This window comes from Cyclopterus lumpus, chromosome 14, assembly GCF_009769545.1.
Source record: "Cyclopterus lumpus isolate fCycLum1 chromosome 14, fCycLum1.pri, whole genome shotgun sequence".
Classification (NCBI taxonomy): domain Eukaryota; kingdom Metazoa; phylum Chordata; class Actinopteri; order Perciformes; family Cyclopteridae; genus Cyclopterus; species Cyclopterus lumpus.
In genome coordinates, this window is record NC_046979.1 from 19,688,422 (window position 1) to 19,713,125 (window position 24,704).

A 24,704-nucleotide genomic window follows, 5' to 3' on the forward strand; every position below is an offset into this window, starting at 1 on the left:
ACCTGGGAATGTTTCTGCACAAATGTGTGTTCGAATTCACCACCAGCTTTGAAACTAAAGGTAGTTTTTTTTCTCTTTCTGTTTTACACAGTTCCAGATTTTGGCCTCCATGTGCTCTCCACCAATGGCAGCCAGGAGCCTCACGGGCCAGGCCTCCTTCAGGTGTCAGGCCTAGAGCGCAGTCAGGAGAGGAGCCAGGATACCTGCAGGGACCCCCAAGCCCCTGTATCCTGCACCCCCAGTCAGCCTCTGCCCCCCCAAGCCCGCCCCTTGCCCCAGCCTTCTGTCCCCCGGCCCCTGTCCCCTAAACGGACCCAGAAAACCGTCCCTACCCAGGTTCAGGTTCCGGCCTCCACAAACCTGCCCCCACACTCAGAGGCTCTCCCCAGGCCTCGGACGCCCGCAGCCCTGCCTCTCGCCCAGGGCCAAGAGCCCTCGCCACCTCCCCATCCCCGGCCACAGCACCAGCCCGAGCTGCTGTCCCACCCCCGGCCTCCGCCGACGCCCAGCCTTCACCCACACCCACCATTGCCTGCCCTCCCCACCCATCACCCTCATCAGCAGCACCCCAGCCAGGCCGGCCCCCACCGGCCCCCATCACGCTGCCACCCCCGGCCCCTTTCTGCCTACAACGGCCTCAGCCTCAACGGTCACAGGTAAGGCTAATAACAGACAACCTCACACCTCGGAGCATCACTGTGTTATATAAAACACTCACGTCTCTCATGTCCTCGTGCGCTCTCATGCGGAAAATTGTGTGCAGTGCGGTGTCGGCAAAACCTCCATATTCACATACACTTTAAAATACTAGAAAATCTCTTAAACTGGAAGTACGCATGATGCCCGATCAGTATGTAAATTGCTATCAGGGAGAGCTTGAAGTTCCCTGAGCCAAACAGTAGTACTGATTATTAACAGCGGAATAAAAGGGCCATACTGCGCCCTGAGTGCCTGTGATTTATTAGCCACCCACATCGTCACTGGGGCTCCGTATAGATTTCAGGCCCCCCCCACCCCCCACCCAATTATACTGTATGTGCAATAGCTTCTTATACTGGCTGTATGTGCAATAGCTTAGTACAACCTTTACTTGTAATCGTGTGCATGATAGCAGGAGAAAAATGGGCTAAAAGTGGTTATATTCAACATGGAAAAATATGAAATATTTCAGATTTGTGGAAGTTTTAAAGAGTCCTCAACGGTAATCCACATTGTATGTTCAAATACATCATGATCACAGTAATTATTCATGTTATTAAGAACAACAACAGCAGATCTAGTCGGTCGTCTGTCTGTTGAGAGGCACTGAGCCCTATGAAGCTCTTTCCATTAATTTAAGACTCCAGGATCCTTCAGAATCCACTCAGTCCCAACAACAGCTCTGCCTCGCAGGCTCTCAGGATTTGGCTTTGCCTTCCTCTCCCTGTGCCAGCCCTGCCAGTCCGCCACTGCACCAACAGGGCTGGCACCCGCTGTGAATAATCCCGGCCGGGGCCCACAGCGGAGAGCGCGCGCTGCAAAGGAGCTTTTAGGCTTGGCGCGAGGAGCTGTGGAGACGCGAGCTCTGTGACTGCCCCGGGGAAAACCCACACACGCTACAAAAGATGTTTGCTTACACATGCACACACACCCTCTCATCCCATTTCCAATGCACATGTTCCTTACCTGGCTCTGGAGGAAGTGCCTTAACAGAAGCCGTTCACAGACGTTCTGTTATGCTTGCCAGCGGTGGTTTATTTGCATGGAGGGTGATTGTGAACGTGGTGTTTCCACGGATCATGTTTGCCCTGGATTCTGTGAAGAATCAGGGAGGCGTTTGTAAATGGGGAAGAGTTGAGGTGTGAAAACACTGTGCTGGGAATTGAGCATCGGAGCACATGGAGATGAGGGGATGCGGAGGAACAAGTGTTAATTTTGACTGATCGCGCCTGGCTTAACCTGGCTCCTTTCTCCATCTTTCTCTTTTTTATCTCTCTCTTTACAGCAGCAGCAGGAGCAGCACCCCAGGCACCAAGCCCCACGGGCCCCCTGCTTCCACTTTGCACCTCCCCCATCACCCGTCTCCTCCTGCGGCGGCAGCAGCAGCAGCCTCCACCTTCCCGCTGCCCTTGGCAGCTAACCAGAGCACCCCCCACAGCTGCCCCCCTGCCTTGCAGTCCTCGCCGCACCCACATCACCCCAATATGTTCGCTCCTCCACCGGCCTTGCCTCCACCACCACCACTTACGTCTAGCACCCTGCCAGCACCCGGACATCCTGCTGCTGGGAGTGCCTACTCAGGTAAATAACACAAGCGCCCCCAAGTGATGTGGCAGAGGATTGCACATTCAGCTGACAAAAAAACTGCATTAAACAGACTCTTATTTTAGCCAGTTGTTGCGTCACGTTGCCTTGACGACCGAGACATATGAGAAGTATATACAAGGAATCATTTCAGCAGCATTTGAGAGAGAGCATTGAATGTTACCCCGGTAATTATTTAAAGAAACAAGCAACCGAGTCCAAGATAATTCACGTGTCCTACATGCCAGAGGTTTTGTGTGTTTATAGTCGCGTGGACAGCTCACACTCTTTCTGTCATGCTGTGATTGATCGACTCTCTACACACCCGTAATATCCACCAGCCGGTGAGTCCACATTGCAAAAGCAATTACAGACCCGTGCACATTTCCACGCAGTGCCGTCGAGCTAAATGTCATGGTCAGTGTGGAAAGAGTAAGGGGGGGGCTCACCTTTTAACAATGTTCCCAGAACTTCCATTTTCACCTTGAACAGTGTTCATGTGCGAGAAAATCAATTTGGTCAATACGGAACGGGGCACGCTGGATTTCGTTCAAAAGATACTAATGACATTTTTATGAAGAGAAAATTCCCCCCGACTCCCAGCCCAATAAAGCTTGAAATGAATGCAGAAACAATATTGTGTTGAGTCACTGTGGAATAGGAAGGATAAGGTTACCCTGGAGCAGATATAATCTCTCAAGGCACGTTTTGTTGAATTTAGAAGAAAAGCCAGCGATTACTTGAAATCCATTCCTTCTCCACAGGCTGTGCAGAGGTTATTAGAACAACAGATGTTGTTGTCTCAGAGGGCCTGTAGTGTATCAAATCACAGCATTTGACAGTTCCAACACTTCTAATCATCTCGGGCCTCGCTTCCATTTAAAATGACATGCTGATAATCACAGCTCTCTTTTTCTTGTAACTTTGACATGGCTTCCTTTTTGATGACATATCTCTGACATTGGAGTCCAGGGCCCTCCTGTGTGTCTCTGAGGGGCTTCCAGAGGGACCCAGCGAAATTAGGAATACTGCAATTACACTGTAATAATAATGTATGAATTAGAGACACACAAATAACAAGTGGTATTATATTTCTGTCTTGAACTTCAGCCTAGCTTAGACGACTTGAAAGTGGCCTACCCGTCCTAATGCTCCCCTCTTCCTCCCCCCTTCTCCAGAGCAAGAGCTTCTGCGCCAGGAGCTCAACACCCGTTTCCTGGCCTCCCAGAACGCCGACCGTGGCGCCTCGCTGGGCCCTCCACCCTACCTGCGCACCGAGTTCCACCAGCACCAGCATCAGCACCAGCACCAGCATCAGCACCAACACACACACCAGCACACCCACCAGCACACCTTCACGCCCTTCCCCCACGCCATCATGCCCACCCCAGCACCGCCCATGGTGCGTACCCCTGCCAGAAATGTGAGGATAAGTAGAACACACCTGTATGGGGTTGGAGGGGGTCAAATCACCGAACACTAAATGTTTTCATATGTCTTCTTTTAATGAGTTTTACATTGTGGTTTTGAGAGTGAAGATTTGATACAGTTCGACATGTGAGCGGCCCGCTGGAGCCTGAGGGTTTCTGTGGTTGCCATTCAATGATGACCATGTGTGTCAGTCCACACTATAATCATGCCATTATTTTCCCAGAAAGCCTTTCTAGTGTTTTCTCTGGCATACTCTACGACTCGAGACTTGAGTCGCCGTTATTTTCTAAATTGGCAATAACTCGCCTGAAGCATGTTAACTTCAGAGCCAGCTTTCAGAGCATAATACACTTAATTCATTCTGAATTTAATGACATCATTTGGTCCCGTTTGGGGTTTTTCATTACTGGCAAATGTCTTGCATTAAGAGACCCACTGCTTGTTGGGGGAGACCACAGGCAATGGGCGGCTGGACCTAAAACTCACACAAACACACCCACGCACACACACATTCATAACTGTCTGGCCCATAGAGGGTTCCCTTGGCTCTGATGATACCTCAAAGGCAGCATGGCGAGGCCTCTGACAGCTAATGAGGCCATAAAAAGGCTCTTTATGACTGCAGTGTTTAGTCTTGACTGGGGAAATGTTCGCCCTGAGCCTGCGCTGCAACACTAAAAGGAGACCAAATGAGACACACAACCCACAAAAAGGTCCTCAGATGATCAGGAAGCTGCTAAACTTTGAATCTCAGTTGACATTTTAGATCTTGAATCATAATGTCAAACTCTAAGCATGTTTTTAATCCTAAAATACACTTTGTGATGCAGCAGGCTCATTTTGTCAGCCTGAAATGAATGTAAGAGGTCAATGCTGTTTCACTGCAACTTTGTACTTAGCTCTGTTTCATTTCGCCTACAGTTTGAAAAATACCCATCAAAAGTGGACCCCTTCTACAGACACAGCGTGAGTTTCCCTACTGTGTGTGTGTGTGTGTGTGTGTGTGTGTGTGTGTGTGTGTGTGTGTGTGTGTGTGTGTGTGTCTGTGTGTGTGTGTCTGTGTGTGTGTCTGTGTGTGTGTGTGTGTGTGTGTGTGTCTGTCTGTGTGTGTGTCTGTGTGTGTGTGTGTGTGTGTGTGTGTGTGTGTGTGTGTGTGTCTGTCTGTCTGTCTGTGTGTGTGTGTGTGTGTGTGCAAATGCTGTGGATATTAAAAAAGTGCTTGATTCTTAGATCTCGGGCACAAGATGTATGGATGCAACGGTAAAATGGTTGCGCATATGAATTAGTAAAGAAAGAGACAGTGGCTACATCACAGAGGTGACTGCGAATATTATGTCTGTCTTGCCTCCTACTTTTAATTTGCATTTGCCTGCTAACAGCAGGGGCTTGCTCATGATTATCACTCACTAAAGGGGACTTTTTGGAAACGTTCCTCTACTTAAGCCTCTAGACACTTGCCTTCAACCTGAGCTTTGAGGAAGATTTTAATATCAGACACACGCATTCGTATTCCGACCAATCCCGAGTCAAATAGATGTTACAGAATGTTGTTTGTTTGTAAGAGTTTATTATGATAGCAGCAAATACCCTGGAGCCATTTCCTCTCTGTAAAACATACTGACATCTTAAAATGTAATGCACAAGGAGAAACAAGTTGCATTTAAAACCCTCACTGCATCTCCTCGAGCGCTTCTAATAATAACTCATCCCGGCAACCCGAGTTTAAATAATTCTGTTGCACCATCCATGATTAAAGCGATGCAAGTTCAGAGACATGAAACACGTTCCAGTAAATGTTCATTTGATTGACAAGAGCAATGATAGTGAGTGGTTGATTACATATCTGTTTCTCCACAGGATAGTTTCATGGAAGCCTTGAGCACTTGTTTGGTTCACGAGGGTTTTTGCTTGCATTACAACATTCTCGGCGTGTTTTACCCCTTATTTAAATCCACCGAGAATGAGCATGGAATATTTTAAACTTTTTAAAGTTTATGAAACATGTAGGCAATCATTTGCAACTTTCCCCATCCAAGCAGTCTCTGGGAAAAAAGACTGAGTGTCGAGGTTCATCCGTCACTGTAACTTGTTTGTTCCATCTCCACTGCCCTACTTAGCTGTTGTCCTGCCTGACCCTGACAGAGCCAACCATCCTCACGCCTCCTCTTGCTCTTTTCTCCCTCAGCTCTTTCACTCCTACCCACCGGCCATGTCTGGCCTTCCGCCCGTCATCCCCCCGACCGGGCCTTTCGGCTCGCTGCAGGGCGCATTTCAGCCCAAGGTAAGACACACAGGGACGCACGCACCCACGTACTCTCTCTCTCCCACACACACACACACACACACACACACACACACACACACACACACAGATAGACAAACTGAAACTATGAGTTATTTACAGAGATTCTTTCTTTCCATCCGTGTCTGGTGCTCTCTAGACCTCTAATCCACTTGATGTGTCCACAAGACCAGGAGGCGTCCCACACACATTCTTACAGAAGGACCCCAGGGTAAGAGCACACACTCACACACACACACACACACACACACACACACTAACAGACAACACTCGCAGTGTAGAGGTAACCTTTAGATCTGCTGTTTATGTTGCATAAGTCTTTGAGTCATCAGATGGAGGTTTTCAACACCAAATTATGTCATTGTAAAGGCTTCATATGCATTTGGTTCATAGATGGCACAGACTGCCATATTTGTCATGTATCCATTTGTATGCAGAAGGTCACACAAGACGAAGACATGTGTTAATTACTCCTGAAATGATTCATTTAAAAGGGACATTTTAACATTTTACTTTGGTTCATAATGAATGCCACACACTGAGACTAATTAGACACGATTTGATTGACAGCAAAATAACTCAACCTCTTTTTATTCCCTCCTGTAGCTAACGGATCCATTTCGGCCCGTTCACAGGGTGAGTGTTCACTCCCTGCAGTGTCTCAGTCCCCTACACACACGCGCGCGCGCGCGCACACACACACACACACACACACACACACACACACACACACACACACAATAACAGCCATGATGCCTTATAGGGGTTTGCTAATGGCAAGATGTCTATAATTAAATGAGCACTGCACTTGGAGTGTTTTAATACCACAACAAAGCTCAAAGAGAGTGCAGACTCTATGTAAAAATGCTATTGATAGACTTTGCTTTGATGTTGACATGCATTCAAATCATAGCTATAATCATTATTCCTCTGATTACCATCATATCTTATCTTTAAGATAGATGTGATGCAAGGTACCATATTTGAGCTGTCAGTATGTCATTTTCAGGTGACATGACTGTAAATCTATCACAAGGCTATGGTGTGTTCATGTCATTTGACCATTCATATGACGTGTGAGGGTAAATGGTAATTGACACGGTTGCACTATATCCAATAAATGTGAGTCTAATTACTTTGAACAACAGACATTGGCTGATGTGAAGATGGATAAGAACAGGATTTATATATAGAGATTCTACACTCACACAGTTTACAACCGTGTACTATGTACGTCAGTATGTTACTTAGTAGCAGGAATGTCCTCATTGTCCTGCTGGTTAAAGAGTTGTTGTCTTGTATCTACAGAAACCAGGGAAGTGGTGTGCCATGCATGTCCATATCGCCTGGCAGATATACCACCACCAACAGAAAGTGAAGGTGAGGACTCATCCGATTGCCCTCTGTGCTTTGTCCCAAAGCTGGTGCTAACTGTGTCCAGTCATTATTTATGATTTCACTAAAAACGTTGTTCACTGAAATGGATAAAGAATATAAAAGAACAGACATGCTAAAAAAATAAATAATTATATTTCTTTCTTAATCAAATGTAAGTTTATGGGGGTTTTTTTTGGCCGGGATAATCGTGACATGATATTTTCATATCGTCTCACGCTTCACTGCAACCACCTGAAACAAATTGTCCTCGGTTAAGACCACTGTAGTCTTTGACTTACAGTAGTGTCTTTCAAATAAGTCTGTATTGAATATCATAATCCTATATGCTGTATAAAGGGGTTTTACATGTCTTCCTCTCTGTTGATCTGCCGTCTTCTAGCAGCAGATGCAGGTCGACCCTCACAAGCTAGACTTTGGCCTCAAGCCTGACTTCCTGAGTCGACCTCCAGGCCCCAGCCTCTTCGGAGCCATCCATCACCCCAACGACTTGGCCCGGCCCGCCACGCTCTTCTCCGCCGCAGGTGAGTGTGTGTCAGGTCTCTGGTAGAAAGATTGATTGATGGTTAACAACGGTACCCTCTGACGCACAGCAGCAGTCAGTCAACTCAGGCCGCTTATATTATTGTTCCAGAGTTCAGCTGTGAACAAGCCCAGACAGCAAAACCAACACGCCTTGCAAATAAAAATAATAATAATAATAATTATAATGTGTGTCTATCTGTTAATACTAATTGGACGAAGAAAAAAATGTTGTAACTCAAGGTCAACTTAGTAGGTTTTTCTGGAGCTTTCAACCTCATCTTGTGGTCTGAGGAAGAAGTTTCAGTTGAGGTCACGTGCTCTCTTCATTCAGACATTTTGAAGGAACCAACACCAAATATTTAAGGCAAACAAAAACACCTGATGATGCCGCCATCCATCCAAAGTAGGGGAAGAAAAGATATTTACAATTTATTACTTTCACTATTTTTTTACTATTACTATTTTAATACTATTATTTCAAAATATTACCAACAAAATCCACAGCAACATACATTTGAAGCCTAGTGAATAGGTCCCTCTTTTTCTGGGTTGCAGCATCATCCCAGTGCATCGACCTTAAATATCTAGAGTTAACAGTTACTCCCACTATAAATTCAATAGAGAAAGTTGGAAAACACTAGATGTATTGTTTATTTCTTTTTTCTTGAGAAATACAAGTTATATACAAACTCTGATAACAATATAATGAGAGATTTTTCCTTTACATTGGCAAAACAGTCATTTAGATGGGCATCCCTTACATTTTGAAAAATACATTTACTGAACTAGACATTTTACAGTTAAAAGAACTACCTTGTTAGTGCTCTCTAGTGGACAAACTGTGTTATGGCGACAGCATATTTATACTGCCTCATTTCTAAACTATAGTTGTTGTCAGTCGGTCAGGCTTTAGTTCCTTTAGAAAAGGTAAATAAGTGGACTTTGCAATATTACTAAGTGTATGTGTCAAACAGTAGTTTAAATCCTTGATGGATGTTTCTGTGATGCTCCCCTCTCAGGTCCCACTCATCTATCAGCAGGTCCTTTCGGTCATCCGCCCCACCATCCTGGAAACTTCCTCGCCCCAGCGTCTCACTTAGGTACCTTGACTTCAGTTCTTCTCAGTCTGGATCTGAAACAGGAACAATAAGATGTGATTGGATTCGTGGTAACATGTGGTGTCTCCCTCCAGAACCCTTCGGTAGGCCAGCATCGTTTGGCGGACTGGGAACCCTCAGTTCATCGGCCTTCGGGGGACTGGGCAATCCAGCACTGAGTGAGTTTCAACCTCTTGAGTGAAGCTTTTGGTTTTCATGCTCTCACGTTCTGTTACTGGCCAACCTTCCATGGTTGCTGTTGCAATCTTTCCAATCTAGTGATCACAGTTTTTGAGTTATTGTTTCTCATGCTACATAAGAGCATCAGCAGAATATAAGTTGAATATTGATATTCCCATGTGCAAATTGTCCGAGATACTCATTTAACTTGCGTCCTGCCGTGTTTTTCCACGTGTTGAATCCCTAACAGCGGCCAACGCCGTGTTCGGCCTTAAAGATGGCCCCAACCCCCAGCAGCACTTCAACAGCGGCAGCAACAGCGGCCACCAGGAGCCGTGGAACCGCTTACACCGCACGCCGCCCTCCTTCCCCACCCCGCCACCCTGGCTGAAACCTGGAGACTCTGAGAGGAGCGCCTCAGTCAGCTCGCACGAGAGGGACCGAGACTCTGACAAACGGGACTCGTTGGCCAGTAAAGACGACAAAGACAGGTGGGTGTTACCAAACGTGAACATAAATGGATTAAAAAGGAGTCTAGGTATATATTTGGAATTTGTTGTATCAGTTATGTTATTTTTTTGTTTTTCTTTGTATACTTAGCTTATTATTTCAATGAATACAAATTAAATAATTAGTTAGTTGCTGATACTGATGGAGGGCTTTCTTTATGCTCATAGGGACTCTGTAGAAAAGCGCCATTCGCGCCATCCGTCCCCAGTCCCTCTCAACCCCATCAGCCTCCTGGGCCACACCCGGCCTCCAGAGCACCACAGGAACCACCTGCCCCCTGCTTCTGGAGAGCCTCAGAGGGACAAGGAGAAGGCCAAGGACAGGGAGAGGGAGCGAGAGCACTCAGACTCCTGGAAAGACAACGGCACAGATGACCATAAACTCAAAGACAACCAGCACAGCGACAAGGACACACCTGTCATCCACGACGGACGAGTGTCAGAGGACAAAGTGTCCAACAGAGGGACGCCATCGCCCTACATCCGGCAGACCAGCCTCGACCGTCCCAATGGCGCGCTGACCCGGGAGGTCCTGGAGAAAAAGGCAGAGCTGCCATACGAGCACCAGAAGAAGAACAGCGAGGTGAAGGTGAAGGAGGAGCGGAAGGAGGAGCTGGATGGAGCCACCGAGAGGGCAAGTGAGCACCTACCACAGGCGCCCCCCACGCCGAATCTCCACCCTCCCTCCTCGATGCCTATGCCCATGAGCATGGCTGGCGTTCACCCCATCAACAGCATCAGCGGCCTGGAGAGAACTCGAATGGTTGCGCCCTTCATGGGTATCAGCCCCATCCCAGGAGCTGACAGGTTCCCTTACCCTGCCTTCCACTGGGACCCAATGAGGGACCCCTACAGGGGTCTGGACATTCACAGACGGGACCCTTTGACCAGGGACCTGTTGCTAAGGAATGACCCTCTGCACCGGCTGGCGGCGCCTCGCCTCTACGAGGCTGAGCGCTCCTACAGAGACCGTGAGCCTCACGACTTTAATCGTGACCACATCCACCCTCTGGCCCTGGAGCAGAGGAGGGAGCATGAGCGTGCCCATCTGGAGGAACGCGAGCGCCTCAACATGCTCAGAGAGGACTATGAGCACGGGCGCCTCCACCCCGCCATGCACCATCCTGCCCTTGACGGACACCTGCAACACCCGGCCCAGGGCCTCATGGCCCCTGGACTTCCTGGCATGCACTACTCCAGGGTGAGTCCCTCGGCGGCGGCAGCGGCCGCAGCAGCCGCCGCCGCCCATCAGAACGGTATCCTGAACAAAACGCCGCCCACTGCCTCTCTGAGTGCCCCGCCCCCCCTCATCCCCACGCTGGGTGCCCGGCCCGGCTCACCCAGACGGACTACTCCCCTGGCCACAGATATCAGAGACAGACCGGCTCACAAAGACATTGAGGCCCGGTGAGCTGAGGTGACCCTGCAGCCCCGTGCCTCACACACTGAACTCACACCAAGCACTTAGCTTTGGGCAAAGCCAGACTGTAACATAGCTGTGAATAATTTATGTGGGCGCAGAAATGCCCTCACAAGGAATTGTTTTTGTATAAAACTACAAAGAGACAATAATCATGGAACAAAAAAGATTTTTCAACGATTTTTCTTCCGGTTTGCTCCAACTCGTGTTGTTTCTGTCTCTCGTATGGCGACGTGAGGCGGGTGAGAATGAACAGTTTTGGAATGTACAGGTACTTTATCACTGACAGACAGCAAAGTGTGTAGATAATGTGTACAGTCGCTGTGCTCACCCTGTATGGACTAAAGATCATGGTACAAATATGCAAAAGGATGTTTTGAAAGCTTTACTTTGAACACATGTACATAGAGGAGTATTACAGCGGTGATTCAGAATGTGCTTTTTGCTATTTCCTTTCTGTTTTTTCAGTTGACGCAGCTGATTATCTTTGTACCAGAGACCCCATGTTCAACTATGCAACAAATGTCTCGGCTCCCTTTGTGAAAGCTGGCCTTCTCACCACTGACTGTGTGACAACACCGGACAAACGGCTGTATTCTCTCCACAACTCAGACACACGCAAACAGATAGCAGCTTCAACCGATCCACGCCGGGTCAGGTCGCAATTTGGAACAAAAAGGTTATGTCTTGAGAAGTATTCTCTCAAATATGATCAATTGTATTGACAATCCCAAACAATCAGTTGATGGATATTTTGCATTTTAAAGGTTTTCTAATGTAAAAAACAAAAAAGGCCAGCAGCACAAACGTCAACCCCCCCGCCCCGCTCTTGTTGTTCTGGGGAGAATGCAGCACATTGAACACCATGACGGCCCATCGGCCCGACTGAAGAGTGTAAAGTACATGTTTTGGAAAAAGGTTCTGTTGGTCAAACGGTGTATTAAAGTGCTTTCCTGAGTTGTTGTACCTACAAAATCAAAAGACAAAAAAGCAAGTCTAAACTATGGACCGTTTGTTTCTAATGAGCAGAGATCTATTTTAGTAGTCCACTGAAAGTTTAGTTGTGCGCTTCAAACTCTGTGATATCATGTCGTGCAGTGTTTTTTAATCCAACATAAAAATGTCCACCGGAGCCATAGTGGTTAGTCGATGCGTATTGCGAAACGATTGTTCAATCAGATTTTTTTTTCTTTCTTTTGTTGCTGTTAACCGTGTACAGGGAACAAAAGTGAAGTCTTTCTAGATCATGTACAAAAATGAGTGAAAAAAAATGAAGCGACTGAATCTTCAGCATGCTCCTCATTTAAACTTGTGTTATGTAAATTGTGCCATGTTATTAAAAAATGTGTACTAACCCTGTCTGTGGGGCTTTTATTCCTACTGAGGTGAGTAAACAGCCCATATTTCTTTTTTGACACTCCGCTTCCTCAGTTAATGACTTTCCGCATTAGACCCCCATGGAGGATAAACTATCTTGTGCGTGTATGTGTTTAAGAGTGCTACTGCTTATGTCGTTAAACGTAGGATGATGATGATCACTTGTAATCATGTTTCAGCCCGTCTGGAGAGACAGAAGATGAAGCGTGTCTCGTTTCTCTCATCTCCGCTGCACCAGTAGGTGCCGACTGACTAGAAAATGACTCGGTAACGTTTAAAACCGCAGAAACGTCATGCATCACACCATCAGCTACCTGGACAAGTGAGTGCTTGTGTTCGGTTCAATAACAGGGCTTGAAACATCAGCAGACGTCACTGCTGAGTCATGGGACGGTACTTGTGTAATCATCAGTGGATGCAAGAGTTATTGACGTTCCCATTACGCTGAATAACCACAACTTTGGTGCACCCTTCTCTGATTGATGTTTAGCGCCGCAGCACCCGGGTCATACATCAATCAATGTGAAATGTGAATTGGCTGTATTTTTCCTCCTGCCAAGTAAATGCCTGCTCCAGGGACCATCACTAATGTTCCTTTCAGAGCTGCGCTAGTTCAGGCTCTGGACCAGGAGAGGGCGCCAGAACGCTGCATATCTGCTGCAAGACTAAATGGGATGATGACACCATAATCTAACCGTGTTTCTTTAAGCAATGGCTCCCGCTCATCAATTGTGAATATGAATTGGTATTCTTACGCTTTGATGATGATGATAAAAAAAAGTTATTTTAGACATTTTCAAGCTTAATGCTTTAAGGTTCTTAAAGGATTGGCTGCATTTCTCTTTCTGATATCACTGTAAATGAAGACCTTTGAAACATCACTCAGGGCTCTGGGGGCTCATATTTTATATTTTACAGACCAAATAACTAATCGAGAAAATAATTAGAACATTAAATCATCGATAAGTAATAAATGGACATTGGTTTCAACCCTATTTTTTTCCAATAATTATTAATCAGTTGACTATTTAAATGTCATCAATATTATCAGTAAATAGTGACAATGCTGATAATTTCTCAAGTGTTAAGCTGACATTGGATGCTTACTATCATAGAAAATGAAGACATTTCAGACATTTCTTTTTTTGGCTTGACAAAATGACAATGAAAGGAATTCTGTCGCAGATGTGTTTTCTGTCAATCGTACTAATTGATTGTTCAACTTATCATTTCAGCTCTCTCACCGCCGCTCTGTGAAACCGCTGCAGCCTGCTCAGCAGTTCAGAGACCATCTCCATGCAGATATGTGGTTTGCTTCGGCCACGAGATCCACCTTGTGCTCCGCTTCAGCCAAAGCTGCCGGCTGCTTCTATCAGCTCTTTCTTCTCTTCTAAGCACCGGCAAAGGAAATCCCAAACTGTCGCTGAGTAAACTGAAAACTGCTTTTGGATGTTGCTACAAATCCTTTCTTCCACTAGACAGAAACTCCGCTGCAGGTTTAATGTATCTAAGCTTCTTCCCTCAGTATGCCTTGTCTGCCACATCCTGCCAGACCACAGGGACAGCTAGATGGACGGCCATCAGGAAACACACAAGAAGACTATTGTTATTAGGTATTGTTCAACATTGAGAAGCCATCTACATCATAATATTTTTTTTTTTTAGGAGTTTCAGTCAGGATTTAGAAAACACCACAGCACAGAGACAGCACTGGTGAAAATTACAAATGACCTCCTAATTGCATCAGATAAAGGACTCATCTCTGTACTGGTCTTGTTAGACCTTAGTGCTGCGTTCAACACCATTGATCATGACATCCTATTACAGAGACTGGATCAGTCGATTGGCATTTCAGGTACCGCACTAAGTTGGTTTAAATCCTATTTAGATCGATCTCAATTTGTATTTGTAAACGATGAAGCCTCAATGACCACCAACGTTAATCACGGAGTTCCACAAGGTTCTGTGCTTGGACCAATTTTATTTACCTTATATATGCTTCCTTTGGGCAATATTATCAGGAAACACTCCATAAACTTTCATTGCTATGCAGATGATACTCAATTATATCTATTGATCAAACCAGAGGAGACCAACCAGCTCGCTAAAATTCAAGAATGTCTTAAAGACATAAAAACATGGATGACCTGCAACTTCCTGATGTTAAACTCAGGTGATGTGGTTTCTGTCGATGGCATTTCCCTGGCATCCAACACCACTGTAAAGAATCTCGGCGTTATCTTTGACCGAGACTTGTCCTTTAACTCCCACGTGAAGCAAATCTCAAGGACTGCATGTTATCTGTCTTTTATTGTCTGTAGCTCAGTGTTGTTTCTGCCTTTCTAGGCCAGAAAACAAGTAAATGAGATATGTTTCTCAGACAATAGGGAAACATTGTCAATCACATTTTTCCACAGCCCAAATTAATGTCTTCACGTCCCTTGTTCTGTTCAAACAGTTCAAAAACACAACGTTTTCCATTTTTAATCCTGGAAGACTGAGTAAACCATCAAATATTTGGAAAGCTAGAACCAGTAGTTGTTTTTTTGACCGGGACTTGTCCTTTAACTCCCACGTGAAGCAAATCTCAAGGATTGCTTTTTTTATCTACGTAACATTTAAAAAATCAGGCACATCTTGTCTCAAAAAGATGCAGAAAAGCTGGTTCACACGTTTGTTACTTCCAGATTAGATTACTGCAACTCCTTATTATCAGGCTGCTCTAATAAGTCTCTTAAATCCCTTCAGTTGATCCAGAATGCTGCAGCTCGTGTAACTTGTGTGGAGGTCTGGATCGTGGTCCATGCCTACTACTAATTATTCATACATTGCTGTCATATTCATTGAATGTGTTGTAACTCTGTAATGCTGTTCATTCTGTACACATGACATCTATTGCATCTGTCCATCCGGGGAGAGGGATCCTCCTCTGTTGCTCTCCTGAAGGTTTCTTCCCCTTTTTCCCAGTGAAAGTTTTTTTCCTGATCCGATGTGAGGTCCTGGGACAGGGATGTCGTCTGTGTACAGATTGTAAAGCCCTCTGAGGGGAGTTTGTGATTTTGGGCTATACAAAATAAACTAAATTCAATCTACTGAAATAACTACTGAAAAATCCTGCAATACTCATTATTTATGGGGGAAAGGTGCACACATTGAGCATCCAGCCAGTGTTTTCACACCAATTTAATTCAGCTGAAAGATACGCATTCAGCCAGAGTGGTTATAATTACCCTAAACTGCAGCCTATCAAGAATCACATGAAGTAACTTGGAAGCAATCGAGAAGAGAGACTCTATCCACGGTGCTGAGAGACAGAGCTTCAGATTAATGAGGTCTGACAGCCGGGCGTCTGATGGGGGCGAATGGGATCCTGTGAATGCAACTTCTTTATCAAACAAAACCCTGACAACAGACATAAAAACAACAACAGAGAAGACGGATGAAACACAACAAAGCCACTCAGCTAGTTTGGAGTTTTACAGATCCGGAGGTGATGGATGTGTTCACTCTGGATTACTGTGTATTGAAAGCTTGACACTGATCCACCTAAAAATTCGCAATTAACTTGTTAGTGATCAAATAAACAACTGATAGTAACTTATTAGCTGGCAAATACTTTTCTTGAATAATCCCTCAGGAACCGACCTGTAGTGGGATAGAAATGGTGTGAATTCATCATTGCTGGAGAAAACAGGTTGTTCTCTCTTTAAAACCATAACTTGTTGAGGCTTCACGATTCTAAAATATCAAAAACATGGCAGCTTGGATTGGTATGATGTATTTGTTATGGTATCAGACCAGCCTTGGGTTGTTTAAAGATGCCAATGAGGTAGTTATGAGGTATTTTGAACAACACAAATTGTAATTCCAAAATAAGGGTGTACTGTATCTTGTGTTATCTGTTTTTTGTTGTCTGTAGCTCAGTGTTGTTTCTGCCTTTCTAGGCCAGAAAACAAGTAAATGAGATATGTTTCTCAGACAATAGGGAAACATTGTCAATCACATTTTTCCACAGCCCAAGTTAATGTCTTCACGTCCCTTGTTCTGTTCAAACAGTTCAAAAACACAACGTTTTCCATTTTCAAGCCTGGAAGACTGAGTAAACCATCAAATATTTGGAAAGCTGGAACCAGTAGTTGTTTTGCTATACATACACTTTTGGAATTACCTCAATTATTAATCTTTTCATGAAACGTGTTACAGATTGAGTTTCATTTGAAGTGTTTGCTTGTGTTTTGTGCTAAAATAAGGTGTGTTGTGCTTTTGAGTTGAATGTTTTGAGAGACAACATTTTCTGAATGGCTTTAGGGGACGCGGAGTGAATATGTTGTTATTGTTCATAACTCGACCATGAAACGTCATCGGTGACACCTGTCCACTGTGCGCCGCGCCCCTCTTGTGGTGTGAGGAGCTTTTTGGACACAAGGTGGCAGCGGAGTTCCCTCCAGCGCTGTGAGGTGGAGGGATGCTGTACAGCAGGTAGCGCACAGTGGCAATGTCCTCTCGTTTGACCCGAGAGGAGAACCAGTCCGGCCGGTTGACGCCCCGTCACGCGCTGGCTCTGTACCTGAAGGGAACACCGTCACAGGAAGAGCGGCGCGGCGCGTTGAACGCGGCGCGGCGCGTTGAACGCGACGCTCCTTTGGGCGTCTCGTCGTGAGTTCAGCTCAGCCAGGAATTAATAAACCAATAAAAGGTCCTCGCTCGTCAGCTGTCTGGACCCTGAAGCCTGGAGTTCAGCCCAATACTGAGTCACCCGTCCCACAACTGGTGGTGCGCCTCTCTGTGGTCACGTGATATCAGCAAACAAGAACATCTGACGCGTCAACGCTATTGTCAACAAAACCTGTCTCTGGGAACTGACTATCTCTGGGTCATATGCAAAAGGACACGGAGGATTATATTCCATAAGAGTAAATAAAACTATGTGGACACATTCGATATCCTCACTATCACCTTAGTGATGGATACTTATGAGGATATAAATACAATCCTCTGGCCCTGGCTAATACACCACCTTAAAGAAAAAAACTATTATGTGGGAATTGCTCCCTGCTGACGAGAGTTAATCACATCCAAACAAACACACTAAAAATACTTTGTTGTTTATAAATGGGAAGGCATACCATTCTCAGAGGTAAAATCCTCCTGGTACTCTCCTGAGAAAAAGCCCATAAACACAGCCTACCACTACCGCTCTGGCCCTCTACTGGGATTAAACTGGTGCTCAGAACAGAGTTCGTTCAGTCATCATTAGTTGAATCATCGAATGTTAAATTCTGGAAGGGATGAGATCAAAAGAGCAAGAGCTGGCCTCAAATATGAAACGCTGTATCGGTGCACAGAGAGGATCCAGCCCTCCACTGAACTCAGGCGTATGGATCCGATCATCTTTCACACCGCTCACAGTGGTCAGAATGAGACGAGCCCCATTCTCAGGAGGCATATTTTCTTAAAGCACTATGTAAACCTTTTCTGACACCAGGTTCAAGCCGACTGCAGCGGCACGCCCCTTTTGCCAAAATACAGACTTATTATTGACTTTCATAAATTCTTTTGATCCTCCCACACCACTGGGAGGGGGGTACATGTGCTGTTTGATGTGAGGCCCTTAAGAAGTCCCGGTAGCACGAGGCTGGAATTGCATTGCAGAAGCTGTGTGTCAAACTAACACGACTACATACAGCAGATGGAGAGAAAGATTTGGGCGCTGCCTTTCTGTGGGTGGGAATGAAAACAGGAGCGTTCTCACACGGCCATGACCTTCAAAAGGCTACAATGTGACAGAAGAAAACCGAGGACAGTGACGTTCATCCCAACTGATGAGGACAACGGCAGCACTGTGGGGGGGTCCTGAAGACATGCTGCATGTTACTACCCTGCTCCTTGTGTATTGTTGCTTCTCCAACCAGATACTCCAGGTTCATCATGCTGACCCAGATATTATCATGGAAACAACGTACCTTAATCCTCGAGCTTTCATTTAGTTTCCTTTTCACCAGCAGGACGACCTTTCCAACCCGCTGCAGCCTCATGAGCCGTCAGCTTCAGACAGATGCAGCTCTTCTTCTTGCATCACAACATTTCCGTATCTTTCACACAGTTCTTTGAGAGAATTGATTTTGTTCAAGTTGCACATGCCAGATAGGTAGTACGGTACCATATGAGGTAATATATTACAGTACGTTGGTGCAGTTCAGGCCATCACATTGATTAAAAACAACAATGGTGGTGCAGTAGAGCAAAATATGTTAATATTGTTCATGTGTAACAAAGTATATCAAAAATACACATGTTAACCCCTATGGAGCTTAAGATTTCCAAATGTATCTCCTCCTACAACGAGACACTCCAAGCTCCACTTTAATAGATACTGATGCCAAGATGTTGTACAGATTTTGGACAATTCAATTCTATACTCTCCATTATTTCTCGATATAGTTTGCAAGATAAAAATACATCGAAATTGAATAGGAACAACATATGTCAGCCTCTCTAAACCGTTTATGTTCAGCTCCTCCAGCGGAGGACGTATACGCAAAGAAATCCACGACAGACACAAAATGATTCGAATTGCATATTCTTGGGATGTGTAAATCACACTAAATGAAGTCTGAATGTCATGTACTGAAATTAAGATATTTTGCATGAAACACATTTCAATTCAATTATATTTGTATAGCCCAATATCACAAAACAGATAGCTGATATATAGTTGCATACATACAAGTATGTAATATAAAACCACCTGTATTTTTGATGGTTCTTGTTGGTTTTTCAGTCTCATCACACACTCCATTATGTGTAATGTACACAGCCGGCACAGCGTGGGGACCTTCACTTATTATGTAAAATGTTCTAGAATTATTTAAGTAATCACAATGCAAAAATGAAATGGGTTACAGACGTAACAAACACACATCTTTGAATCGCTGAGAAAATGAAAATGAAAAGTCATAACCTTTCAGTGACACGGAAGGAGCTGTAATCCCTTTTTGGTAAAATCATAACCGGTCGATTTCTGGTTATGCCGATACCTTGTAAAAGCTGAAACCGGTTTGGCATGTCATTATTACACGTTCTGGCAAATAAAAAGTAGCCTACATCAGCAACACAGCGCTAAATACAGCTTGTACTGCATTAGTAATAAGCAATAGGACATGATTCATAGTGCCATATATTCTGGATTCAGAGCATTAATATAGCAGCAACCAACTATCATTTATATCTCACATCTTTTGCCAGTTTTTGTCAGTGAATTAATGGACACATTTGTGCTTCGGCTAATCAGAATGTGAGTTCATGCAATTAGAGTGCAACATTTTCTAACAAATACAGGTTTTCTTTTTGACAGTCAACAACTACAACTGCTTTTGAAAAAGACAATTTCCACTTTTCTAGCTTCTCAGGAGTGTCTGCGCCTGAATCTACAAACACACACATCGCTTCTGCTCCACTTTTCCTTGAGCTCCGTGCTGCAAGAATGAGAGCGATGTGTGTTTCGCGCCATATTCACTGGAGTAACTGCAGCACAAAATGTGAGCGTGTGAGTTTCATAATTTGTGATTTGTAGATCATAATCACCCGTGTGCACACAGATCCCAGAAGGCAGCAGAGGAAGTTGGCCCGAGTTCTAAAGGTCCTGTTGGATATCTAAACGTGGCCAAGCTTCCTCTGCGTGCGTCCCGTTGACAGCAAGTTCAGAAACAGGAACGAGTCATCAACGGGACACGTTTCTGTGTGGGACAAAAGAAAGAGGCATGATTATTATGACACGGTATATGTCCCTTTTGTATTGCTAAGAGGGTGCGGAGGCTTTTACAGTGACAGCCATGAACCTGCTGAAAGCCTCCTGGCCCTCAGCAGCACATGTGACTGGTTCCATGATGACAAATGAAATATATATTATCTTATATTTTCTGGGGCTTGGAGTCAGGAGTAGGGCTGCAACTAATGATTTCTTTCCTTTTTGATTACTCTGTGGATTATTTCCTCAATATGATGACAAATGAGTCAATGAGTGTTCACCAAAGTTCAAATGTCCTGTTTTCTCCACTACTCAAAGTATTCAGATTACTGACAGAGAGGAGCAGAAAAGGTTCACATTGTTTTAACTTCTATTTTTGTAAAAGATGAATCATAATAGTTGGCGATTGATTTAAGTTGACAACTCATTTGAAATCATTTCAATTGAAGTGGCTTTGAACATTTAAGTTATAACAATAGGTTTTAACAACAAAAAGCATTAAGAAGACGATATCCAAGTGGCTATTTTTAATGTATTTTACACACTAATGACAGAAGTATACTGCATCATATTGGAGTAAAAGTACTTTCTGGTTAAGTCTCTGGTAGATTTAGAAGATCATCAAACAATTCAAAGTATTTGATTTACAATTCCATTATTCTGAGACCGGCCCTGGCCTTCTGTACAGGGGGAGGAACCACTGGGACTACTGGGGAACCATTGGGACTAGGGAACCACTGGGAATACTAGGGAACCATTGGGACTACTGGGGAACCATTGGGACTACTGGGGAACTATTGGGACTACTGGGGAACCACTGGGATTGTGAGCTGGGAGTAATATGCTGACTGGAGCAGAGAGCAGCACAGTGCTCAACAGGGGTTGAGGCCTTCAGGCCCACCTATCAGAAAGGTTTGTTATGATTTATTCCATAAGGGTAACATTTGGATTTGATAACATTGTGCTAAAATAAGGAGTAAATACGAAGCATATCTTCACTTGTGTTAATATAGTGAAATTATACTGATATCACACTTGGCACATGCTCCAACAAGGCAGTTAACTTCCTTGCGCTCTTCATATTCAGGCTTTTATTATTTAGGTTTTACTATTGGCTCTGACATTCCTAAAATAAGCCAAACCCCAGAAACACAGCAGAAACACATAATGGACATTTCTCAGAGGTCAATCTCGCAGGCATCGCACAAACTGTGCCAACAGACCGGGAAGTGGTCACTAGCAACTAGCAACGAGCAACTAGGGTGGAAACGCTTAGTCAGCGGAATAAACCCTCCTGCTGCTTCTCAATCAGGGGAAACCACCCCGCTCATTTGAATGTAACAGATGGGGATAAAAGAGCTGTGAAATAAATGGAACATTATGACATGAAGGTCCTTTAAATAAAATAAATAAATAGATAGAAACTCTCCATATATTGTTGGCCTCATATTTATGTTAAAATGTATATCCTAGTTTATTTTACATGGATTTAAATGGAATCCCATACATACAAAACATGTGATTGCAATCATATGCAGTTTTAATGCTTTTGGTCAATGACTTTTATCCAATTAATTAAATCTGAGAATAATTGTGTTGTAAGATCATTTTTTAGGATGACCAACATACAGCTCTCCTGAGGATCCACTGGAGCACAATGATGAAGTAGATTCATCACAACACAGTGTGGCTGGGACAAATTAACTGGAACATTTCAAGTCTCATATAGAACAGCAATTCATATATTTAATATTTAGGTCATTTTTATATATTTGTACTGAAGTATTTGATTACATCATATTGAATGGTGTTCCCATTATTTTGTCCACCACTGTACCAAACCATTTGTGAAACCTCTATATATTGTAGGAAAGGAAGTGGGACTCTACACTGTGTCTGAGACAATAAAATATCACGATCAAATCCATTCTATTAGAATCAGATTCTCTTCAGTAGAGTTCTGCCCATGCAAATCTAGATGAATGATTGCTATGGGAATTTTCAAAGCAATTCATAACTAGATAACATAATTTCTGAAGAAACGGGTGCTGAAAAGTTGAGGATATCGCAGACACATTTATATGTTTAGATCCCCCCGAAGTTTGAACAAAGTTTCTATGTTGAACAGTCCCAGGCAGTGCCACCAACTCGGCCCCATCCAGAGCCTCAGCCGCATTAACAGCCCTGACAGCTGGAGAGCTGCAGGAAGGGGAGGTTCCAGTCTGTGAAGGTGGCCCGAGGTACGTGGCCAGCATGAGGAAAAGACATTGTCTCATTGCTGGGCTGGAAATAGCCTGAGATGGGTTGGGGTGGTGGGATGGGTCTGCTTGGGAAGAGGGAAAAGGGATTGCTCCATCTTGTTAAATCACCGCCCTGACCTTTGCTCCCTCACTGTGGCCACTAAGGCTGATACTACTGCACATGGATACACACGACCAGCACTAATACATATGAACACATACATGGGGAGACGCTAAGAGACACACATATGATATATATCACTGACATCACTGTGGTAATAATAGAGATGACCCCTATCATCAGAAGGAGAAACAAAGAAAGAAGGGGAGCCTGAGCCCCATTCCCATGCCAAGGTTAGCTCTTTATTGCCGGCCTCTATTGTGCCCTTCTGATGACAATGACAATCAACTATAATGGAGTCTGACCGAGGAGCAGATTAAAAGTACAAATCACATTGTAAACGACTGAGTTGGGCTCCACTGTGTAACCTCCATCCAGGTCTGGAGGTTTCAGCCATGGGAGATGGATAACGAAAAGATCAAAAGAACTGTGTGTGTGTGTGTGTGTGTGTGGCAGATGTCTGGTTTCCATGATGCAATCGCTCATCCTCTTCTTGATGGACACACTGTAAGCATATCCCAGCTGTACCATTTCACCCTTCAGCCCTGGCACATGTTGTGGCTATTAAAAAAGTGCTGTGTGTGTGTCTGTGTGCGTGTGTCTACACTCTACACTACAGAAGAGAGGATATTAATCCAGGTGTGCTTGACTCTGAACCATCTTGTGTCCTCTCTGTTGTTCTCTCTCTCTCTCTAAATGTCACATCTGCTGATGAGTGTCACCTCACTGATCCATGAAGCTCACCAGACAGAGTACCGCCAGAGAAGGGGGGGTTATAAGTGACATGATGTTCTTGGACTGGAGTGTAATCTCGGCGTGCTTCCCCACTTCTCCCTTAGAGGCGGAGCGGAAGGTCATCCATCAAAGAGTCACATGTGAGTCAGGAATGTGAGCAGCGTGGGGGTCGGAATGGTGACCCCCAAAACACGGCGCCGAGATGCAGCGGGCCGAACAGATGACTCCGTATCGACCAACGCGGAGACGGGGGAGGTGGGGTACCAGACTGCTCGCCTCCTCCTCCTCCTCCTCTCAAACCGGAAGATGAGGAGGACTGACACATGAGCACGGCAGCTGGGTTAAGCCTCCTGAGAACTCCGGGCCGAGTGGGATGATTGGCTCCGGGTTGGACTCCACTCTCGCTGCGCAGAACACTCCACTTCGAGGCGACATCCGGTTGAGTGCCGGATGACACATGGCGTGGTGACACACTGATGCCTTCGCCTTCCTTTCCGTTTCACGCGGCACAATGACGGAGCATTTAAAGTTCAGACTGTCAGCTTTGATTCGAGGCTCGACTCAGATAGACCGGTTGTTCTAATTACTGCAGTGGTCCATGTGTGTGATATTAATATTTTGATCATTAAAGGAATTGAAAACACGAGAGACCTGTTTATTTTTTTAATTTAGATCTATAATCTAAAGAGCTCAAATAAACTGAATTCGTGATTAATTTGAGCTGTAAAAGTTACAGATAATCAATAAATCAATGTCATATATATGAAATACTCGTATATACATGCTGCAGCATGTATATAGGTCTGTAAATGTGTATATATACGAGTATATGTATACATGTGAAAAAAACAAAACAACGACGATGTCTGGAGCTCCTCATAATTATCCGATGTCCCTGTGAAAAAGCTCACAATTCACGTCATAATCTGTCATTTTACATCCAAGTGCAAAGAGCGTGGAGCGACAACGTTAATGTGCTGCTGCGCCACCGGAGCCTCATGCATATGCATGCGGCTCCATCCTACCCACAATGCCCCCCTGCAAGCCTCTCCCAACCTGACGGAGGTTTCTAAAACCCGCAGAACGCTTAACGCCGGTGACGGCGGAGCGACTTTGAAGGGACCCGTTCTTTCTGGAGGCCCCTTTGTGAGCAGGGAGCCAATCGCGCTTTACAAGATAACGCATCCCGCTAGCAGCCGGCTTAGACTGTGTACAAGCAGATACGGTTGCCAAGGAAACCCTCCTGGAGAACTAATGGGCTTTTTTTCTTCTTTTTTTGTAATACCAACCTTCTTGATCTGTGCAAACAATTAATACTTTACCCAGGCAGAAGGGAGGGAGC

General features: G+C 44.8%; 1 protein-coding gene across 1 annotated transcript in view; it reads left to right on the plus strand.

Moving 5' to 3' along the window:
* The window catches only part of auts2a (activator of transcription and developmental regulator AUTS2 a), a 280,101-nt gene extending 267,610 nt beyond the window's left edge, over window positions 1-12,491 (plus strand). The window contains exons 6-18 of the mRNA XM_034550142.1: window positions 92-656; window positions 1,985-2,280; window positions 3,462-3,706; window positions 4,636-4,680; window positions 5,900-5,995; window positions 6,156-6,227; window positions 6,623-6,652; window positions 7,325-7,396; window positions 7,794-7,935; window positions 8,956-9,036; window positions 9,129-9,212; window positions 9,464-9,704; window positions 9,891-12,491. Of these exons, the coding sequence (XP_034406033.1) occupies window positions 92-656; window positions 1,985-2,280; window positions 3,462-3,706; window positions 4,636-4,680; window positions 5,900-5,995; window positions 6,156-6,227; window positions 6,623-6,652; window positions 7,325-7,396; window positions 7,794-7,935; window positions 8,956-9,036; window positions 9,129-9,212; window positions 9,464-9,704; window positions 9,891-11,133 (3,212 nt within the window). The 3' untranslated portion in view covers window positions 11,134-12,491. The remainder of the gene's footprint in view (window positions 1-91; window positions 657-1,984; window positions 2,281-3,461; window positions 3,707-4,635; window positions 4,681-5,899; window positions 5,996-6,155; window positions 6,228-6,622; window positions 6,653-7,324; window positions 7,397-7,793; window positions 7,936-8,955; window positions 9,037-9,128; window positions 9,213-9,463; window positions 9,705-9,890) is intronic.
* The last annotated feature ends 12,213 nt before the right edge of the window (window positions 12,492-24,704 follow it).